This window comes from Synchiropus splendidus, chromosome 13, assembly GCF_027744825.2.
Source record: "Synchiropus splendidus isolate RoL2022-P1 chromosome 13, RoL_Sspl_1.0, whole genome shotgun sequence".
Classification (NCBI taxonomy): domain Eukaryota; kingdom Metazoa; phylum Chordata; class Actinopteri; order Syngnathiformes; family Callionymidae; genus Synchiropus; species Synchiropus splendidus.
The window spans coordinates 11,416,631-11,440,389 of NC_071346.1; the positions used below are offsets into that span (position 1 = coordinate 11,416,631).

Consider the following 23,759-nt stretch of genomic DNA (forward strand, 5'->3'; position numbering starts at 1 on the left):
TGTCGTAATTTTCAGGGGCCACTAGATGCCACTGTTCATTCAGAAGTAATGTGAGATTTCCTCTGGTTAATGTTCAAGTTCAAACATTTTAGAGCAGACAGTGCCATCTGGTGGCCTCTGAAACTGTTTCATGAAACCTCATTTACCCTTTAATACTGTGTCATGACACCTCATCTACCCATCACTACTGCACACTATTGTACTCTGTTGTTGCACTCTGATCTAAGTTGCAATGAATGGAATGGTTTGTTCTGGCTACAACTAGTACTGATTCCGACGACCCCGATGCCTCATAGTGAACGCACTCAAAAAGGCAACGGCAAATAACGAAAATATAACTAAAGCTTTAATTAAAAAAAAAAAAAAACTTCTAAAATGTTCATTTGTCTCTTTGATGTAGGCTTTGTTAACTTAACCCTAACCCTACAACTTCACTTAAAATGACATATTAATGCAGTCTCATACACTTTTTTGAGGCTGAAAATGAAATTATTGAATGTGCATGGGCATGATGTGTACAAGACTGACAATTGAAGTTATAGAAGTTACCTAAAAAACATCGCAGGTCTGCATATAGTTAGAAGTGGCCAGGAATGTCTTCATTTATATTGAAAAACGGTGCATTCAGGTGCGCATGCAAGTGTGAGATCGGCTTGTTCAACAGAGTCAGGAAATGTGTCTGGTGTAAGAAGGCACATTAAGAGCAATTTCAGCTGAAACACAAACAACAAAAGCCGAGCTAATGCCGACGTTCTGTTCTGAAAATTCTTTCACCTTTCGCCAACCACCATTGTCAAATTCAAGGTCTTGTTGAACAATACGAATTTCAATTGAAAGGTGACCACAGGAGAAAAAAGCAGCGCATTAGCTTGATTTGCGCTGGGTGAGGAGGTGGTGTGGCGCTGGAGGGCTTGGATGCTGCTTTCGTGGAGACGGCTTCATGCCTGGGACACAAATGAGTTCTGTGTCAGATGGGCTGCAGGATGAACTCGCTGCATGGGGGCCACAAGTGCTTTGTCTCTTCTCATTGTCTTGCTGAGTCCTTGATTCTCCACTGTGTCTGCCTCATTCCAAGTTCCATATTCCGTTTCTCTGTGTGCGAATGCTCTTTGTGCCCCTCTTTGCATATCCTCCCCATTTCCCTGTGTCATTACCATCCATCTTGCTCACCTTGGTTGCCATTGTCACCACTAGCCTCATCAATTCTCAGGAAAATGACTTTAAAAGAACAGTTCCTTTGATGCGACCAGACAGATCCAGACAGCTTGGATTCAAATGATGCTTTATAGCTTTCCAGTTTAAGTGTAACTCTGAAGTGTGTGACGTCTAAACAAGAATGTAGCGGGTGAATAAGAAAAATTGTTTTAGTGTCGACACTGGAGTGTGTGACAAATCGGTCACAAAGCAACAGTCACTTGTTGTGGTTCCAATAAATGGCCAAACAGTTCCAGACAGTTGTCTCAGTGTGACTTCGATTGATCCATCCGACTATTTCTCGGTGAGTTTTTCACCTTGTCAGGTAAATTAGGAATCAATAAAGTACATGAACAGGTTTTCTCTATTGCGCCATGGCAGTCACCCAAAGGAATGAAGGTCGTCTATCAGCCCATTGGACACAGTGTTGTGGACGCAGCCCTGACCTTTCCCAAAATCCAATCTTCACTCCCATGGTGTAAACCAGCCTTCAACATGGCATGTTGACGCATTAGGTTTCAATTGAAGCACAGGTCCTGCCTTCCATATCCTGCACACGACATGTAAAAAAAAAAAAAAGATGGTGGTAAGCCATGGAATGGGGCTCCCTTCTTTCTATGCTTGACACTGTGTCAATTGCTATTTAAAGAGCTGTGTGTTTCAGTTACGTCTGTCAGTAAGGAGCAGAGCCACGTATGGGGTTATAAATAGCAACTGACATCCAATGTTACTCAGTGAAGAGTGGTCCTGTCCATCTGCTTGACCCCCTGCGCTTCACCTGCCCGAAAACGTTTGTCGCTCCATTATGTGTCTGTGTGTCAACATGCTGGCGCTTTAGCAGCAGTATATGATGCAAAAGTCCACTTTCTCAATGTCGCCATGGGAGTGAGGATGGGTTGGAACAACACAAAGATATCCACTTGTTTTGTTTCTTATTTTGGTTTTGACTAGAGTGCAGTACTGTCCATTGAAATACTGTTTTTTTTCCCCTGCTATGATAATCCTACATTTCCCATTGGGCTACTCTGGCACGATTTTTAGGGGCTTATTTATTGCTGTATGATCCTAGTTTTCGCGTGATAAATAGTGTGTGCTTTTTCAGTTTTTGCACTTTGAACTTCAGCACAAATCGCCAGTGGTTTACCGAGTTGCCGAAGTAAGACGCAGCAGTTTGCAGCAGAGTTTTCAGAGCCCCATTACACATAAGCAGTGTTTGCACCTACGTTAAGAATGTGCTAAAGTTAGATGCGAGTTGACTGTGCAACGGTCATTGATGACTGATAGCAGATGGTAAATACATAAATTTATATTTTTTGCCTTTTGACAGAAATCATCAAGTCACATCTTGAACATTTATAAAAGTGCAAAAGAAGCAGTTTCTCTTCTCATACAGTAGTAAGTCAGTCAGAACCACATTTTCAACAGAACATGAGTCACACAGTAAAAAAAAAAAAAACGCTACCGTATGAGAAACCTGATGCTAATGCTAATTTTCACAAATTTCTCAAAGTGTCAGTTAAATCTCAACTATAACTTGAGTGTACTGTATTTCTCCATCTCCAATTCCCCGACTTATTTCCAAAGTGTTTTCTCAAACTGACGCTTTTCAGAAACAGTTGGCAATCCATCAAGTTTTCGCGATGATAATAAACACAGGGCGCTGCATCTGTGTGCTGGCGATTGTTCCGCTCTCCATCGCCATCTGGGCTCCTCGCCTGTTCTGACCCAGTAAGCCACGGCTCTGTTGGAGTGTCCTAATAAAAGGCGTCGACTCGCCTGGCACTGCCCGCCTCTCCAGCCATCTGTCTGTGAAGCGTCGAAGCGACTTGTGTACGCCGAAGCACACAGTCACACGTTCATGCTCAAGTCACTTTTCGCCATATTTTCAAGGCCAGCAGGTTTGTGGAGGCTGTCGGCAGCTCTGATTCTCTGTGTGTGTATATTTCTCACCCAGCGATATCAATCACTAACTCCTCTTGAGGATTCTGGAAATGGAGCAGCGACCACACAGACATTTATTATCCGCTTCATTACACTCTTCCTGACCTATTTTCCTTGTTTGCTCCCTATATCACACGCTTTGCTCTGCATAAACGTGTTCTCCCCTGTCGCCACATATTCCGGTTAATGCTCACCTAAATGACATGGTGCATCAACATAAACTTTGATCACATTCATGAACCTTTTTTTTTTCAAGGCACACGTGAAGAGCTCTACATCATTTAGCAAAGTTCCTGGTGTTCAAACAGGTGACTCCACATCAGACTGGGGTCAGTTGGGGTAATAATAATGGCTGAGTCCCTCTAGAGAACAAATGCCAGCCTCCTATATATATATATATATATATATATATATATATATATATATATATATATATATATATATATATACATATACATAATATACATACAAGAGTGGATTTAGTGTGAATTTATCTCATATTATTATTTAGTAAGTACAACATTACACAATAATAGTTGGGAAAGAAATTGAAAATGGTTAGGGCTGGTAATCCGTGTATTTAACATGTTATTTTGTAAATTGGAAGAATGAGAATAATTGTTATTATTGTTGTTGCTGTTATTGGATAGGTACCAATGACTGAACGTTTTCTATGAAGATCAAAATGTATTCATTTTTCAAAATAAGTTTCTTCTGGTTATGCTTTTTATACATCAAATTATCTATATTTTTTTTATATATTTGTACGTGTAATTTGAGATGAGAGGGAAAAAAAGTTTTTGAAATATGTTTTTTTAATACATCTACAAGTAGTCTTTTGTTATTTATTTCATCATTCTTTTTTTATTTTTTTTCATTAAAACGTCCACATGTGTCATATGATGATTCATTCATGGGAATAGATATTTATTTCTTTTAACCTTAAGTATCTGAATCAGAACTAATACCACTAATAGAAAAAAAATGTATTTACAGCTTTATACTGTATACTGTAATTTTAAATATAGTGATGGGTAGATGAGGTATCATGAAACAGTAATGCAGGGTTTATGACACGCTGTCCTAAATTTGCAGAGGCCACTAGATGGCGCTCTTGGTCTAGAAATGATGTGAGGTTTCATTGAATTATAAGTCCAAACATTTGACAGCAGACAGTGCCATCTGGTGGCCTCTGAAAATCAGAACACTGTTTCATGAAACCTCATCTTCCAGTTCAGTAGAGGATCACAGGTGCCAGAAAAGTCACTTCGTGAGGTCAGTCAAGGGCTTGAATGTGAACAACTGAAGCCACCAAAAACTAGACAGTGCATCCCATCTTGACCCGATAAGATCTCAGTAAATCTTTGTCATCATAGAAGATATTTTCGACCAAATGATATCGTATTGAAGATGTCGGCAAGCAGGGAAGGTGTCCCCATTTGGCCCATTGTTTAATCGGACACCAAACTGAGAGCCTTGCCCTGGGAACAGTTGCTTTACTTGACTGCAGTCATGCGATGTTATAGCACACAATAGCTTGGGTTAGTAGCTACTGTGAATGGTGAGACTGTTTGCAGTTGGAACACGTCCACCTGAAAATAAGGCGAAGGGTATAAATAAAGCTGATAGGAAGACAAACCTTGTCTGAACTCTTGTGTGTATCGTGACCTCATCAATAAAAAGAGTCGTATGAAGTCGGCACTCTTTTATCAGCCATAGCCCCTGAGCACCATCTCCCGCTGCTCTACATGTAAAATGTGAAATATCCTTCTGCAGCCTTGTGCACCCGCCGAATGGATGAAAGAGGAGCCACAGTGGTGCGATCAATAATAATCTGTGTGATTTAACAGCAAGCACCAAAGCCATGTGTCTGTTTTTCTTTCAACCTGTGAAACCAAAAACCAGAGGGATTTCACTGTAGCTGTGTTAATAACAGGACGTGGCTTTGCTAACTGAGGGAAAACAGGACGGCCAGTTCAAATATAAGCAGCCCAAATAAGACAGGATAATAAAGCAGAAATAGCAATGGTAACAATGAAGTTATTTAAAAAAGGCACATATTTAAAAGAACTGTGACTTGTCAGGCAGTTGTGCTGCATGGATGGAGCTGAGCGGGTTTTTATCCAGCTGAGCAGCGAAACATTCCGATCCAGACAAGCGGCGTTCATGCTTAATTTCAGCGCTCACTTTGTGTGCGAGCGCTTATCGTGGCTGGTGTCGGTGTAATTGAGGCAGAAGCTCGGCTCATGGCGGAGTCCTTTAATGAGTCGGAATTAAAAAAAAAAAGTTTTTGATCACAGCCTGCCTCACAAGGCTTCAAGTGCTCAGTGGTCTTGTACAATCCACCCTGACGTCCGTCCATCTCCAGTCCTCCAGTCTCCTGGAGAGATAAATGAGGCGCTAATGCGCAAGTATTCTGCTTTTGAGTAAGTTTGGTGAAGTTCTCACTCGGACGCTTGCTGTGCTTGAGAGGCCACAGGCTGCCCTTTGCCTTGTGAGGTCAGTGAGGAACCCCACTGCCTCTCTCTCTCTCTCTCCCACTCTCACTTTATATATATATATATATATATATATATATATATATATATACACACACACACACACAGTGGTACCTCGGTTCTTGAATGGACAAATCGCAGTTCAAACAAAAATTTTGAGATTTTTTTTGCTTCGGATTTTGAACGAAAATCCAGAACTCGAACACCCCGAAAAAAGCCGGAAATAAACTCCAGGGTTTGATGTCCTGTTGTGGGCTGGAGCTGGGACAGGGATGAGGCGAGTCTGGGACAGAGCGTGACTTGATTTATGACTTTGTCACAGCCAAACTGCACAGAAGCGCACATTCAGAGCTGGACACGCACCGGGCACCTCTTCACTTCTGGAGAGACGTCACTCACTCGGCAACCCCTCCCACATGCAGTGGCCACACACATAGAGGAACAGCGCACCTGCAGCAGACACTCTACATTCACTCCTACAAAAGACTATTTTAAGGCTTGGAACGCATTATTTCTTTTTCCATTCATTGTAATGGGAAAAATGGATTCAGATTTTGAACAAGTCGCTTCTCGAGTGGCCGTCTGGAACGAATTGTGGTCGAGAACCGAGGTACCACTGTATGTATACACCCCTAAAAGAAGAAAATATTTATAGCTTTTGATTACTCTAATACTGTAATTTTCAGATGCATGCTGTGCGTGAGGGGCCTTATGAGGTCAGTGAGGAACTCCCACCGCCGCTCTGTGCCCCACATTGTTTGTCTTTCAAGTGAGCCTTGCTGATCAAATGTTGGTTGCAAAGTGATGGTCCGGAGGCAAATGCATGTTGATGTTATTAGCAGAACTAATTTAACATCCTTCACAACATTTGGAAATTGAACCACCCACTCCTGAGATAGGAGTAAATATTGAAATGGGACTGTTTGGCTCATGAAATAAACTGGTGTCACCAAGGTTTGTCCAAAAAAAAAAAAAAAAGCTTGTCGACTGTCGCTCTTGCCGCCTCCAGATGGTTTTTAATCTCTTAAAGGAGAATTGGTGTCTGCATTTTTCACTTTGTATTTCAGTCAAAATCTCAAAGCTCTCTGGACATCCAGAAGGAGGGGGAGGTGGGGGGCAGCAAGGTGCTGGCAAAAGCAATCTGCTGGAGCAAGAGAAGGCGCTTAACTCGGCAATTATACACTGGATTATCAGTAACTTCGCGTCCTGTTGGAGTTCTGTTTTTCCAATTGAACTTAAAGGTCCGACTGTTGATGGACTCTCAGCCACTGTTCATTCACCGGATTCAATTCCCGGCAGCCTGGCGGAGCTTCACCCTCAATTTGACTCCTGATTCCATCTTTTACACGCAGTGGGTCCGTCGTGCCAGCTCCGGCGCTCACGCCCCGGCACTTGGCGGATTTCCTCGAGTCTCTCTCATTCGATAAAAGTTACAATCATGTTCCTATTTTGTGTCGGACAATTTGGTTTGAAGGCGAGAGAGAGAGGGAGAGTGGGGAGGAGGGCTGGGGTGGCGGGTGTTTGAACAGCTACTCAGCGAAGCATTGAGGATTCTTGCTGAGAAAGGCTCTTTGATGGCTGACGGGGGGGGGGGAGGTAGTTTTTGGCAAGCCACAGGAGGATGGCCATGTTCAGGACTAACACTGGAGACACAAAGCCTGCCATCAGTCATATTTAGGAGCCAGAACTTGGCTGGCTGAAGATACACGCCGACTCAGGTACTCGAATCCTGGGGCCAAACACACAAGTCCTGAGTGCTGTGTGTCACTTCAGCGCTTGTATCCTTGTTTTTATTCTGTATGTGCAACACTGCGCTCACTCTTTCGAAGGATTGTTAGAGATTTGCCAGTGCTATTGCCCGTCATATTATTTTGAATCACAGGGTTGACCTTTCAAATCCGGTTATATCTGGGCAAGACACCTCACCCAGTTTTGAATGATCATGGCGGACACTGGCAGCCACACTTCTCTTAGTCTGCCCGAGTGTGGCAACAGTAGCTTGCCACCACATTCACACGGCATTATGCTTTGTGTCTTGCAGCATGTGCACAAAAAAGTAAACACACTGGCTGAATACATTCTTTGAAAGATACAAATTCATTTGTACTCGCAAACTCATAAATAAAATGACATATTCGCTATAGTTACTGGGGCATTTTTTTTTTGGGATGAAGCTGAAATTTTAGCATATGTTCAGCAAACACAAACCTTTAATGAATCATCCCCTTAGTGTTTATGTTTTTGGGACCCAGCTTTTAGCTTGTTTGTATTTATCTAGTGACTTGATAATGCTCCAAATCCATCTATTGTTAATGTTGCGGTTAGCATGTAGCAGGAGAGGGAGACTATGAGGCTGCTGGCAGTATGTGTTGGTTTCTGATTGACTGCCAAGTACATTGACAGTCATGGATTAGAATTGAATAGAATCAAATAGATGTCCTTTATTTGTCCCACAGTGGGGAATGGGAGGGACCCAAGTGGACAGGTGAAGTTACAGGATGCAGAGATAAAGAAGGTGGAGGATTTTTAGTACTTAAGGACTCAACTGTCCAGGGCGATGGAGAGAGTAAGAAAGAGGTGAAGAAGCCGGTGCAGGCAGGATGGAATCTTTGGAGAAAAGTGTCAGGTGTGATGTGTGACACAAGGGTGTCGGCAAGGATGCAAGGGAAAGTGTACAAAAGGGTGGTGAGGCCAACAATGTTGTATGGTTTGGAAACAGTGGCAGTGAGGAAAAGACAGGAGGCAGAGCTGGAGGTAGCAGAGATGAAGATGCTGAGCTTCTCTCTGGGAGTGAGCAGGATGGATCAGGAAGCAGTAGATCAGAGGGACAGCACATGTCAGGTGTTTAGGAGACAAAGTCAGAGAGGCTAGATGGAGATGGTTTGGACATGTACAGAGGAGAGAGAGCCAGTACATTGGTAGGAAGACGTTGAGATGTTGGAACTGCCAGGCAGAAGGTGGAGAGGAAGGCCAAAGAGGAGGTTTATGGACGTGGTGAAGGAGGACATGAGGTTTGTGGGTTTGAGAGAAGAGGAAGCAGAGGACAGGGTGAGATGGAGGAGGATGATCCGCTGTAGCCACCCCTGTTCAAAAGGAAGAAGACAGCAGCAACAAAGACAATAGGCATCAAAGACAACAAAAAAACAACCATCAAAGACACACACCAACAAAAAAAATGGGCACAGAGAATCTTTCACATTATATAGGTACATGCATAATAAATAATATAAATCATACATGATATAAATACATAAATAATAAATAAATAAGTAATCAACAATGAACAATGGACATCGATCAGTTCCATTAGTAGATGGGACTCATGATATGTGGTCTGGGGTCTTGGATGGAAATGAGACTTGCCTTCATGCTGCGTTTTGAGACACAAGAATGAAATAATTACAGAGCAACACACAAACAACGCCTCTAATGGTAAAGTTTCACATTCACATTGCTGCTTTGTAAGCAATTAAAATCCCTGTGATTTGGCTGAAGTGCTGCGCGGCTCAGCAGGATGGCCTCTCGGCGGATTTGTGTATGTTGACAGGGCGATCCCACTAAACATTCTCTGGGAAACAGTTTACACTTCTCACATTAAGTGATATGGCATCCTGTTTGAGAGTCCCCGAGCAGGCTCATTTGTGGTTTCCCTCTGAGCAAAGTGCCTCTGTGTGAAAGCATTGTCAAAAGTTGCTGGAGCAGTACCTGATGTCTAATGCCCTGGGAAATGGAGGCTGCGCCCGTGTGCGATTATGGCTGAGGCAAAGTGAACTAAAAGCCCAGAGAGAGAGAGAGTCTAACAGAGCGCCAGGAGGAGCCAGATCTTACTAAATTGATCACAACTGCAATTTGGCCCATGCTGCTTTTCCACTCCCAACTGGACTCTGAGGACTTCCCATCACAGAAAATAACTCGTGAATTACCAACATGTGGCTCCTCCTCCCTACAAGCCTCCAATTTTCCTCCATTGGAAAACTCACTTCTCCATTCCACAAGTCCCCTCTCACATTTTACCTCTCTAGAAACCACCCTGCTCACAGTACTTTACGGTACCTGTTACTGCCTTCTCACCGCTATCATCGCTCCGCTTTCTGTCTCCCCGCCACAACCCATCTCGGAGTCCAATCTCCGGGGTTGCTGGAAGGAAGGCAGGCAGCAGCTGGCGAAGGTGCGGGAGGCGTCGCCTGCCTGCAGCCTTCCAGCGCAGACTCCCAGCAGCCGCTCTGGCAGACACCAGCTCCAGACTTCTAATCACGTTGAAGATTCCAAACAGTTTGAAACCCAATAAGGAGCTAATGTGATTATAAGTTTCCGTCCTGTGTGTCATCACAAAAACAATTTCATGTGAGAGCTAATCTTTGTTGAGGTGTTCAGTTCAGTCTTGGGAAATCTGCTGGAAAGTATTTTGTCAGCTCAAGTAATGGCAACTGACTGCTCACTGTCTAACACGGTTTTGACTCAGTTTTGCCTGTTCTTTAGAACTTGGGTTCTGAACCTTTTTGGTCTCGGGGCCTACCTTTCCCCAAACAAATGGGTCCAAGGCCCATTCAAGTAATAGAGCTGATTCATTACTCTTATTTCATTTGTGATCAATAGCCATATTTAATCTACCTACATGTAAACAAACCAAAACCTTGTGAAACGACATGAAACCATGTGATCATCGCATTTATTTGTCATGGAAAAGTCTAACCAGCAGCAGAACCAGGTGAAGTCATATTCATCAGATTTGCTGAAGAAGAAAAGAAAAAAAAATACCCAAGATGCAAACTGTTGAGAAAATTGAAAAAAAAACCAAATAAAATTCTTCTAAAATAAAAAAAAAAAAATCTAATCCTATAAAAATAATATATTTTATTTTAACTCAACACTCACACTAAAGATATAAGTGATGTGTAAATAAAAGTATCGCCATTTTCAAAACTGCTTCAACAGGTGCTTTCATGAACAGTTTTTACTGTTGGTTAAAAGGTTATCACTTTCTTTACTTATTTCCCTTTTTTTTAAACTTTTTTTAAAAACTTTTTTCTTTACTTTTTTTCTTTACTTTTTTTCTTTTCACTTTTGTCTTTTCAAGAACTTCTCCATACTTTTCCATTTTATAGTTTCTCCATTTTTTTAAAACTTTTTTTCTTTACCTTTTACTTTTTTTCTTTTCACTTTTTCCTTTTCAAGAACTTCTCCATAGTTGTTAACTATCACAGATTTGTAGCTGTCAAGTCAATTCAGTGACACTCTACTGCCACCACATGTGGCTAATGTACTAAAACAGAGCGTCTCGTGGCCCACGCAACACAGAGGTGTAACACAAGAAAGCTTTCAGCGGCCCTCTAGGAGGCCCAACCATGGGCTCCAGCCCTATGGTTGAGAATCACTGCTTTAGAACATGCGCCTTTGTTTATTGTCCTGTTTTGCAGGTAGGTAGCTGACCAAGGTGCTGAACATTAGCATCTTGGTCAGCTTTCTTGGTTAGCCTTCATCCATTTTTCATTTTTTCCTCCTTTTGTTTGCATTATACACATAGGTGCTTTAACAAATACAATGCTTCGAAGTGGCTCCTGCTATGTTTTTCCTCACAATGTGATTTCTTGCCATTTAAAACTAAAAAAATATTACTGACTGGTCTGTTTCAAGATCGCACTTCATAATCCAGAAACTAGATTGAGTCAAATTACAGCAAGCGTTTTCCATTGGAGACAGTTTGTGAGAGGGACGGCAGCAAAACTCAGATCAGATAATCCCAATTTAATCTCCATTAATTACTACCTCTTAAGCGCTGTGTCGCGTCGGAGCGACCCAGCTTAAACCATAACCCCAGATTCTATTACACTTCAAAGGCAGCCTCGAAAAATCAATAAGGATTGATGAGAGGATCTGATTCCTGTTGTATAAAAAGCAGCTGAGCCGCTCTCAGCTTTGCAAGGCTTTACCGAGGATTAGCTAAAATAAATGTTTTAATGCTGATATGCTATCTTTTGTTTCAGCAGTCGATGCTTTATTTAGAAGGCGTCTCACTAAATGATGAAGTGGGGCGGAAATTGAAGATCGAGGAGGTGTGACATCCCTTAAAATGAAATAAATTACTTATTATTGAATCATTGGAAGTGAATTAAAAAGAAATGTGTTCAGGTGTTTTAGGCTTTGAAGCCAGATATGTTGCAGCAAAATAAATATCATTTACATTAAGTTAATTTGCTCAGCTGGATTAGATATTTTAGAAACCCAAATTAAAAATGCAAATTTTTGTTTGTGTGTGAATTGAAAATGCTCATCCACATTCCAGTCACACGTATTGCGAGGACTTTGGAAACTTTCTCGTAGGGAACGGTTCCAGTGAAATACCTCAGAAAAGTTGCGAGGGAGACAGGACTCGTCTCCTTGCATCACATCTTTTCATCACCATTGACAAGATGATAGCACCTCCCGCATGAAACCTGCAGGAGTCCATCCTTCATCTTGGAACTGTCAAACAAAGCCTTCTAGTCAAAGGAGTTGGCTCTTCCTATATTTACTCCCCCAGAACTCCAAACAGCTCTTTTCTTTATGTGAGTCACAGCTGTTAATTCCGTTTCGGATTTGAGCCTTGCAAAGAAGATTTTACTTTCCTGTAGGTGACTGCCACCTTCACTATCTGGACAGAAACTTAAATGGCGGAAGTTTAAACAGGTTTAAACATGAATTTACATTTGCGTTTTGGCACAGAAACCCATGAGAAACAGAGAGGAATCCGATGAGAGACTTCTGTTAGAATGGCGCCGCCAACAACTTGCAATCCCGGTGTAAAATCCTTTCTAAAAAAACAATATTTTTTGCTTTTTATTCATTTTATTTTGTCTGGACTGGAGCGCCCAGGTCGACCACCGACGTTATTACCACAGAAGTATCAACAGCATTTCCCTTTTTTGAGCAAAGCACTTCATAAAAAGCAATGTTTTTTTTTTTTTTTTGAGCCAGAAAATAAAAACTTGTTTGGCGATAACAGTAAATACAAGCTGCTTCCTCTAACCAACTGCCCAGTGTTCTGCCTTCTGTTACTCGAATCAAACACCGTCCTGCACTCAACTGAGATGATGAATAGCGCTTACTTGATATTTGCACGACAGCAGTCAGTGACGTCGTGAGCTGCACGACTCCGCTCCACAGGGTGTCGGCCCACGTACGGCAGCTGAGGCCGACGGCTTAATAATATTCCCGTGACATAGAGAAGAGCAGATAACTGCACCAGGTTTTGAACAATGAAGTCAACCAAATTATGGAACAGAATAAACTAAAAAGTCCTCTATAAATATTTAAATACCCACACAATACCGTGAGGCAGCTATTGAGGTGAAAAGAAATGACTTTAAATACCAAGGAAACCAAGATTCTTTGTCCCATATCTTGCCCTGCTTCCTCTTTAATGTGCGTCACAAGCATTGTGCTTCCCTCTGACAACACAGGGAGGACAGGGTTGCCTTGACTTCCATGTATTTCTCTGTTGACCTTGCTGACTGTGGCATATCTATTATTCAGTTTTCTGCAACAGGAGGTGAGGCTTTTAATGATGTCCTGCTGTGTCGGGATACTTTATGAATGACTGGTGATAAAAAAAACAAAACAAACAAAAAAAATGCCTGAAGATGTGTTGCTAAACACTTTGTAGTGACAAGGCATGCATTATTTGGGCCCTTTGATATCTCTTTTATTCGATTTTTCCTCCAAAGCTGTTGCTCATGTGCGTGTACATCATGTTAGAGTTTAACATTAGAACAGTGGATCAATAAATGGCTGCTGTAATAGTCCATATCACCCACGTGAGCATGGAAACCTTCGGCTTGCCTCTCAGTCTACTGGCCCAAATGAATGGTATGGAATGTAGAATGCCTCTTTTTGTCCATGATGTACCTGTCTCTGGTTTCACCAAGGGTCAACCAGGTCCCTTATTTTGGCCTGCATTTATTCAGCCTCAACCGAGGGGTGGCACTGGGGACCTCACTTTCCCATTCATAGTTCAGCAAGCTCTTTCTACAGGAGGCATCAACCTGACGTCTGTCTTTACACGTGGAGGTGTCGCATGCTTGCCGCGGGGCGCAGAGCACTTTAGTCTGTGGGTGTAAGTAAGTAAGTAATTCAGATTTTGTCGAGACCCAGACAGCAGATTTTGAATGGAACACCACGCACACAAGAGGAAATGGGAACATTATGTTTGCCCTCTAATAGTCCGAGTCAGCAGTGCAGTCTCTCTCTTCAGTCTTGGTAACCATTTCAGAAGTTCCAAATGTAAATAAAACAGGACTGGAAGGACATTTAAAAAAGCAAATTACTTAAATTTCTTTGCTGATTTGGAAGCTAAACTTTTAGAATGCTATTCCTCATTAGATAGTGCCATTCAACACCAGAGCTTCTCAGTCCAGGCAGGTTTTGTGGGCCTTTTCGGGGACTGCTGTGAGTTGAAGTCATGGCGTGGAGTTGCTCTCAGGACCATCACTCTATATCTCCAAGGATCACTTCAAACAAATGTGGCGGCTTCTGATATATTTTTCTCTCGGCCGCTACTCAAAGGTTTTGACTGAAGGTGAGATGGGGAAATGAAGACTTTTGCTCTTTTTGCTCAGCTCTTTTCTCAGCACTGTTCATCTGAAGAACCAACACACTCACGGTGCACTTAAGAGAAGTCAGGAAGTCACTTACTGGATGATAGAAATCACAATATTTTTCAGGAAGCTCTGACTGTTCCTCCTGGTTGGTGCAACAGGCTTTGATCTCCCCAGTCAGTGTGCAGTTGAGAGAGCAGGTTTTGGGTCAGTGATATATGTATGTCACTGTAACTAGGTGGCACAGTCGGAGCCAAAGCCTTCAGGGTAATCCTGGTTGCTTCACACTTCACAGCGCTCCAAACTGGGCTAAGCAAGGAAGCCATGATCTTCATTCCCAACTCTAAAAACGGGGGTAAAAGTATCATCCGATACTGATAGACAAAAGCCCACCCTCTTATGCTGCGATGGAGCGACCTCATGGATCCTCCTTCGCTCCCCAGAACAAACATCCTCAAGCTCAGTACTGAACCCTCTTATCAGGGTAACAGCTGCTCTTGTTCCGAACAAGTCTGCTGGTTGTGCTTAAATGTGAAACAAGGTGATAGTGGAGCGGGATGTCAGACTGACAAAGTGTTCAGCTTCAAAAACAGCAAGAAATGTAGCCCATTTAAAGAGGTCTTTCTTTGAAAGCATAAGAGAAAACAAAGCAAATGGCGACACTTCCTGAGAAGAGCTCACACTACAGCAAGACCTCACTCTAAAGAGAGAACAATTTTATCGCTTTTTCAATTATGGAACGATAAAAATTGATTATTGACCGAAGGCAGCCTGTTAAGTGTAATTTATTTAACCTCCCTCTCAGTGCTTTGCCATGCCAATATTGCTTTATGGAGTTGGATTTCACGGCCGTTTTGATCATGCTCATTCATGGTCATTCAACTGGAGCAGATTCAATGTTGTGGATTCAGTGTATATTTTGTTGGCTCTGAACATCATGGCGAGGATAGTCAACTATATTTTATTACAGTGGTGAAGGGCTGATGAGGCTTCATGAAACAGTGTCCTCATTTTCAGTTTCCACCAGATGGCACTGTCTCCTGTAGCATTTTTGGACTTGAACAACAAATTCAATGAAACCTCACATCATTTCTAAACTAAGAGCGCCATCTAGTGGCCTCTGAAAATACAGGACACTGTTTCATCAACCCTGCAACACTGTTTCATGATGCCTCATCGACCCATCAGTAGTCAAGTCCAGTCTGCACATGCTACTCCCCACAAAACCCTCATAAACCACACAACCTCCTGCCAAGATTCAGTCGCCAAATACCAAGTTAGCATACACAGTATCTATACTTCTTATCTTATTTACTGAGATGTAAATCTCCCCCACTGTTTAGAGGGATTTTTGAGGGGTTGACTCTGCTCTCCTGCAGTGTGAACACACGTCCTGCATTCTCCGGCTAATTTCCCAGACGTTGGTATATTAGCCTGCCATGTTCTTATTTTGTCAAGCACATTTACATTTGTAGTGATGTTATTCTGATCTCAACTTTTTACTGCTTATTCATCATTGCTCTTGAATAATTCAATTTGCATGAGGCTCATAAACTATACATGGAGTGGGAGACAATTTGAGTTATTGTTTTCCTGGAAAAAAAAAACCCCAATAAATAGACGTTAGCATTCCGATCCATAACACTGACACCACCCATAAATCTGTCCAATAACTATGTTTTACGACGCATTCCATTCAAGCACATGCAACACAAAGTGCTTCTCAATAATAAAGCGACAAATCCACAGCTTCCCACCTGCTAATCAAAAGTCAATAACATGTCTTTGACAGCAAACAGCAAACACGCGCGGCGTGCGTCACGTGAAGTTATACATCTGTTGTGTCAAGCAGGGATTCAATATTTATTAAAGAAATTTGAAAACACACCTATGAATGTTCTGATAATATGAATTATATGATATATATATATATATATATATATATATATATATATATATATATATATATATGATATTATGAATGAGGACCACCGTTGTTTTTGTTTTTGTTTTGCTGCTCACCCTTATACTTTGTTAGATTTCCATATATTTTGACGGAACCCTGTGTCTGAATGGATTTCAACAGTCATGAAGAAAGACAAAAAAAAAAAAAAATTTGTATTTTAAGTGCTTTCAGAAGACGTGGTCGCACAAGTCCCTTTAGTTCTCTCATGTCGATTTACAACTTGGTTCAAAGACACCCGTTGCTCAGAGATTTTACGTGAACCGGTTGCTCAGGATAGGATGTGAAGTGAAACAAAAACATGGTCAGAAAACACCAATTGGTGACCTTGTCAGCCTTAAATGTGGAGGAAAACAACCTGCAAAGGGCTAAATTCAGAGGCATTCTTCTCCGTTTCTGTGAGCGAACCCATTAAGCAGAGCAGCAGAATCAGAAACGACGGTCATGTTGGTTGCGTAAATCATTCCCTTTCGAGCAAAGAGGCTTGTTAATGGAGTCTTTCTCAGAATCCAAGCCTTTTGAGGCCCTCCGGAGATGACGTAAATTCCCTCCAAAGCGAGTGTTATGCAAAGATTGTGTCTCTTCTTCGCAGGTGAGTGGAATCAACGCGTCAATGAGCAGAAAGAGGGAGCAGCGGGTGTTGCTCATGGTGCTGATAATGGTGGTCTGCTACCTGTTTTGCTGGCTGCCATACGGCATCATGGCACTGATGGCGACGTTTGGACCGCCAGGTCTGGTCACGCCGGTTGCCAGCATCATTCCGTCAGTCCTGGCCAAGACCAGCACCGTGATCAACCCGGTCATCTACGTCTTCATGAACAAGCAGGTGGGTGAAAAAAGATTCATTTCACTGAAGAAGACCAAAAAACACGAACGAGCCGTTGGTGAAAGTCACAACAAAGGAGTTAGATGGAACGTGTTGAGGTTAAGGAGGTTGAAGCGGTCAAAGAGTTTGAGAGGCCTGGGAAATAGTCAACTTCGGCATGAGTTCAGCATCGGTTTGGTATTATATTATAAATGTATATTTATATGAACTTTTTTTTTTTACTTGTCTCCTAAACTGTGAAATGAGAGATGAAAACATAGTTATTATTTAAGTAATAAAATAAAGAACGTAATGGGGAAATATACATTTAAAAAATGTAAAATTAAAAAAAAATCTGTGTGAGATTTAATCTATTTGCCGAAAAGACCTAAAAAGATAATATAATATTCTCAGGTGAACATTTTTTTTTTCTGATAAAAAGCTAAGAACAAATTATGAAAGCGATAAAAATGATTTTTGTTCCGAAAATCAATCACTATGCGGCACAAGAACTCATAAAAAGGTCAATAGTGATAAAAAAAAGTTTTGAATCGTATGCAAGTGTAAAACAATCTATGTAATTTAAAAAATGTTGAAATGAGTATTTTGAAAAGACAAAACTATTTATTAAAATCATATTGAACAATGTAGATGAAAGAATGTTATAGTCACTGCTGCATGTGTCCCTCAGGCCCCACTTTGTCTTTGAGTTCCAAACAAATGCACCGATTATGTCATGGTGGATCAGGGGAACAGACCCAAACACTAAAATCGCTGCTGGTGTACAGAGGACTCGACACAACGAGAATAAGTTTAACAGAGGTTTAATACAAATACACAGAAAACACGACACCAACAGGAAACGAGGAAACCAAGGATGTCGCCACCAAAATACAGAGCGAGGAGAACACACCGGGTCGAGAGAAAAACCTGTAACAGAAAATAAATACTAAATAACGGGGACAACAAAAACGCTCTCGGATAAACTCACAAGGCCCAAATAACGAAAAGCGCTCGGTGGTGGAATAAACATACACACTCAAGGAAGAAAGCTAACATGATAAAAAACAAAAAAGGTGAGTTACAGAAATACTCACACAAAGCACACAGCTAATAGTAAAAGTGTGAGAGGAAGATCTTTACCGGTAGACACGAAGTAACCATCTGGCAACACAGGCTGGAACCAAGGTGTTGAAATCAGTGAGGCTTGATCACACGATAGGTTCCAGCTGTGCTGCTGTGAAGCTGAAATGGAAACTGGAAACAAACACAAAACCGGAAATGACAAACTAAAAGCACTAGGAAACGTGAAAAACGTGACGCATTACCTTTTGAACTGTCCGATATTACAGTATGACATCCATGGTGTTTGAAAACAAAAACTCAGTGTCACATCACGGTTGTGAATGGTAGCAGGTGTCGGCTCATGCTTTGTGTGTCTGGTCATATCACGTCCTGAAAGGCATAATAACGCCGTCTTTAATTACATTCTACCTTGTCATCCGAGGGGAGCGTGGAAATATCACAGGCTCCGTCTGAAACATTTTTAATTACACTTACAGCGAACCTCAATTAACCTTGGCCCCTGCTCACTTAAGTCAATGCGATGAGTTTCTCGGGGTGTCGTTATCTTTAAATTAGAGCTATTTCCAGGGTTTATTGTTTGCGGGGCCGTGTGATTGGTTAATGTTCTCTCATCCAATATGAGATTCCATTCTGAAGACGCCCGGGAGGATGTAAATTACAGCAGACGTAATGAGAACACGCCGAAGGACCGGATGCTTCTCCTCAGCTGCCTGTTGTCGATGCTGCTGCGCTGCCTGTATTTACCGTCGTCAGGGTTTAGTTTGAGTTTGAAGCCGGAAATGTCTGCTACTTAGACATTCAACGGCGACAAGGCATTTGTCGTTGTTATCGACTCAGAGGAAACAATCCTTGTGAGAGGAGCAACAGAAACCGAAACCTGTCTCCCTCAGGTTGGACGTCCTGGACCCTCCAGAAACATTTGCATCATAGTTGCATGGTAGCTATTATAAGTTACATTCAAACATTGGTAACATTGTTTTTGGAAAAATGTAACTATACACATGTGTATGTTAATTGTTAAAAGAAACAACAGTGAAACTAAATGAGACAAGTAACAGGTGGTAAAAAATATTATATATATAATATATAATTAAAAGTCATAATAAAGGCAAAAACTTTGCCATCATTATTAAGACAGAACCACGGCTTGTTATGGAGCAACACCTCTTTTAATGTGAATTATAAACCAGCCAATCCTGAGCCCCGCGATCCAAATAATGAATCAAGGCGGACGATAAAAGAATCCACTCATTTTACATGCAGCTTGTTTTTGTTTTTCATATTCAACCCGTCGACTGAAGCGTGTTGAATCATTCAGTTGAAGCTAAGCAGGAGGCATCTGGACCTGCTCACGTCCATGATACTGAGGTTTCATGTTCTGAACTAGATCCTCTCAGTCCACTGCATTTACTCAGTCTGCAGCTCCAAGTGCGAAAAGTCCAACAAATCTATAGCTGGAATGTTCCGTCACCCACCCGGAGTTTTGACAGATTGTCATTACCGAACTTCCCACGTGGCAGGAACAAAGCGTCAGCGCTCACTTTAGAGCCTAATTAACAGAACATTTCAAGTTCGGGGAACTTGTTAATTAGAAACTGAGCACAGAAGATAGTTCTTCCACCGGAAAAAAAAGGGGGCGATAAAGAAAAACATTCATTTTTTATTCCCTTAGAAATAAAGTCAATTTGTTTGTTCCTGCGTTTGCTTGGTTTAAATGCTATAGAAGTCGACGTCGATAAGTCTGTCTTGTTAGCAAGGACTCGGAACACTGAAGTCAGAGAGCTCTGTTTCCAAACCAGTGTAGCCGTGGACAATACATTGCTTCTTCATTTATACATTACTTTATTGAAATAATAATAATAACAATAATGAACTGTTAGCAAATATAGTTTGTTACTGTATGAGATATGAAAAAAGAGTTCACTAAATATGCATCATTTTGATACCAAAGATCTGTGAAGACAAAATCCCATTTAATCTTATATATATATAAGCTATATATAATAATAATATAATGTATCTATCTATATCTAATATAAAATACAAGTCAACTATTATTTATTATTATTAGAAATGTCAATGTTTATATTTCAATTGACTTTGAACGATATTTTAAAACACTTTCCAATGAGGTTTATTGAGACCAAATATTAAACCTGAGACAATGAAAACGTATTTTTAAGTTAAGTTCAAGTTTGAAACATAGCAAACCCATTTTACCTAATCATATTAATCCTCAAATTTGTGTGAAATAATACGTAAAATCAGAGAAAACTATAACGGTGTGTATTTTATTTTTTAAAATGCCCTTTTAAATAAAAAAATAAATAAAAATACATATTTTTCAAATACATAAAATGAATAGGAATAATATAAATAATAATAAAAAGAGTAATATAATAATAAACATACAAATAATAGAACATACAAATGTACTTAAAAATTATTAAAACTGACTAATATATATATATAAATGTCATGTAGTTAAAGGAGAGAAAATGAAATACAATTAAATGCAGTTGATATTTTGAATTTTACCATTGATATTCAGCGTCACTTGAGTTCCTCTTCTCAATTTATTTGTAATGTATTCCTTAGTTCTCGGAACAGAGAAGCTCTGTGGCGATTCTGTGCTTTAATAGTGGCCACCAAGTGGCAGAGAACTATTACAGCTTCAAAATGATTTGGAGACAAATCAATGGGGACACTTCATATTGCTTTTTCAGACTCTCTTTTCCCCTCCTCTGTGATCGAGCATCAATTTCACCTGCCTTGCAAACTCACCGTGTACTAGACCTGATGGTGCATCTTCTGCAGAAGCGCGGGCATCAGTCAAAGTGACAAATGAACAGGAATCATTTTCTGACTTCCAGTCTTCTATTCTACTCAAGTCAAGCGCCAACATCGAGAAACTTGGCGATTATTTCCACTCAGTGTCATAGAAACGGCAGCAGCAGAGCTTCTATTAGCGGTTTTTGCCCCACAGTGGAGGAAATGTTAAATGATTTCTAAGCTTTCCTGTTCAAAACCACTCACTACTAAAATACACTTCCTCTCTTCAGCACTCTTTGTAAATGGCTTTACAGAGGATTGGTTCCTTTTCAAGCTCTGTGAAGGGAAAAACGGAGATAACCGACACGGTCCTCCACAATGGTGTGAAGAGATAAGACTTGCGTTGCTGTATTACTTTTTCCTCTGTCTTTTAAATGAAGCGCAAAACTCTGTCTCATAAAATACCCCGCTGATTCAAACAGCCGGGCTTTGTGTCTGCGACTGAGGACAGATTTCACTGGAGTTGTGGGCTTATCTGCTTATAAATCTCCTCTTAAGTGCTCTGAAAGCAGAGCGTTCTTTTACAATGTGGCTGTCAACGGATATTAAAGTGCCCTGTGTTGTGTCAAAGCAAAACCAAACCCCAAAATGTTGCTGTCATTCGGCGGTTACGGGACACGCCACTGATGTGTTGGGAGCGCGCGCGCCGTCACGGCTAACTGATCTTACAGGAACATTTTAGGTAACACATCATCGACCTTCTGACAGCCGGAGATGGAGGAAGTGCGAGGGGGACACCACCATGTCCTGTATGTCATTTTCAGTCTTCAATTCCTCCCAGCCCGTTACTATGGAAACTGTGAGTTGAGGCGAGTTGAAGACTAAAAATGCTGTACAGATTCAAGTAGCAGCTGGTGTGACGTCAATCATCAGCTGTAAAACACCGGAACATGTATGGTTTAGCCGAGAATTGTGGGTAAGTTTGCGCTGGATCTATTTGTGTTCTTCTGACTTGCATGTCTGTTTTAATAGTGTTGGTTTGCTTCATATTCCTCGCTGGAGTCTGAGACATCTCCAGAGCCAAGAGCAGCCATTTTGATAACCTTTTTCAAAGCATTTATGATAAGAAAAAATGAAGATAAATATATGTTTCCTTAACAGAGTGCATTGAATCAGTTCTCTCCAATAATCTGCTCTAGACCCCCCAAAAAATAAATCCTAATTTTGTAAAAGGCCAGAATACACTGCTTTTTTCTTTATGAACTATTTCACTTCTTCCCTCATTTTCTCAAACACGTCCTCGTCCATTCTTTTTTGTCTGAAACCCTTCGAGCACAAGTCAAGCCATTGCCATTCTGCTCCCTCCTTCCTCAGTCAGACAGTCTTTATCGCTCAGATCTGTTCGCTTTTACATCACATTTAATAGCCTGCTTCACGCCCTGCTGCAAGGCAGTCTGTTATCACAGGCGGCGCTCAAAGCAGTCAATATTTAGTTGGTAACTGACAAGGTTCATTCTGGAAGTGAAAAGTAGGACAAGATTAAACAATGACCTACCTAGTGTGGTGGTCATAATGTTATGGCTGCTTGGACTCGATCGCGGATGCAAAACCCGGGGCCAAATCTGGCCCTGCAGGTCATTTAACGTGGCCCCAAGATCCATATCGAATTGAACCCATTAGAAAACCTCTCCCGCATTAGCTGCTCTGCTTACTGCAAAGCAACGGACAGGTTTTTCTAAATATGGCAGGAGTTATGTACATTGAGTGGAGTGCATTTGTAGATACTGCTGCAATACTTTTGTTGCGACTGTCCTGCCTGTACTTCGACGGCGTCAAAGTGAGCAGCATAAAAATCAGCAGTTGCGTATTTCCGGGTTCTGGAGGAAAGGAATGTGCTTGAAATGTTTAGCTGTCCAGTTTAGAAAGTGTCTCTGGAGACAGTTTTCCTTTCAAATCGCTCCTCTCCCTAGAATGCCTCCACCTCTGCAAACCCTGATCCAGGGGTTCTTAACCTTTTTGATCTCGGGGCCCACCTTTCCCAGAACAAACAAACAACAGGGCCCATTCAAGTCATAGAACTGATTAATTACTGTTGATTTCATTTGTGATCAATAACCATGTTTAATCCACTTACACGTAAACAAACCAAAACCTTGTGAACCAACCAGCAGCAGAACCAGGTGCAAGAAATATTCATCAATTTTACGAAAGAAAAAAACAAACAAAAATACACTTGATGAACACTGTTCATAAAATTGGAAAACTGAATAAAATTTGGAATAAAATAAATATTATAAAACTATGTCAGATTTGCAGCTGTCAAGTCAATTCAGTGACACACTATGTATTAAAACTGAGCGTCTCGCGGCCCTCACAGACCAAAAGTGTAAAACAAAAAACTTTTAGTGGCCCTCTAGGAGGCGCTCCCGGCCCAACCAAGGGCCTCGGCCCTATGGTTAAGAACCCCTACCCTAATCTATACGTTGATTCAGTCAGACTACGAGTGTCTCTTCTTCAGGTGCCGATGTGAGAACGACTTCAACTGCTCACTTCTTCAACTGTATTTTATTGTCTTCAACATTGATATTATTTTTGCCTAGAAAATTGTTGTTTTAGGCCAAAAATAATTAGCTTAAAGGTCGTCGCACACCAGACATGTAATTTCTTTGTGAGTATTTCGCACATTATCTTTATTTTTATTTTTTACCTGCTGTTTTTCAATGCAAGCGTGTACACCAGAAACGTTATTGCGCTGAGTAAAATTGCGTACGTTTTTTCAGGCTGTGAACGATTTTTCTAAAGTTACGCTTGGGCAAGCGTCTATCCGACCAATCCAAACGCTAGCTGCTGACACGTCACATATCAAAACAATCAACATGGTGGAGCGTTTAATTGTATTCATATACAAACACCCGCTTCTTTACAAC

The 23,759-nt window shown here is 41.2% G+C and overlaps 1 protein-coding gene across 1 annotated transcript in view; it reads left to right on the plus strand.

Moving 5' to 3' along the window:
- Positions 1–23,759, plus strand: part of tmtopsa (teleost multiple tissue opsin a) — a 42,290-nt gene that overhangs the window by 12,474 nt on the left and 6,057 nt on the right. Inside the window, exon 3 of the mRNA XM_053883745.1 lies at positions 16,762–16,995. Within this exon, the coding sequence (XP_053739720.1) occupies positions 16,762–16,995 (234 nt within the window). The remainder of the gene's footprint in view (positions 1–16,761; positions 16,996–23,759) is intronic.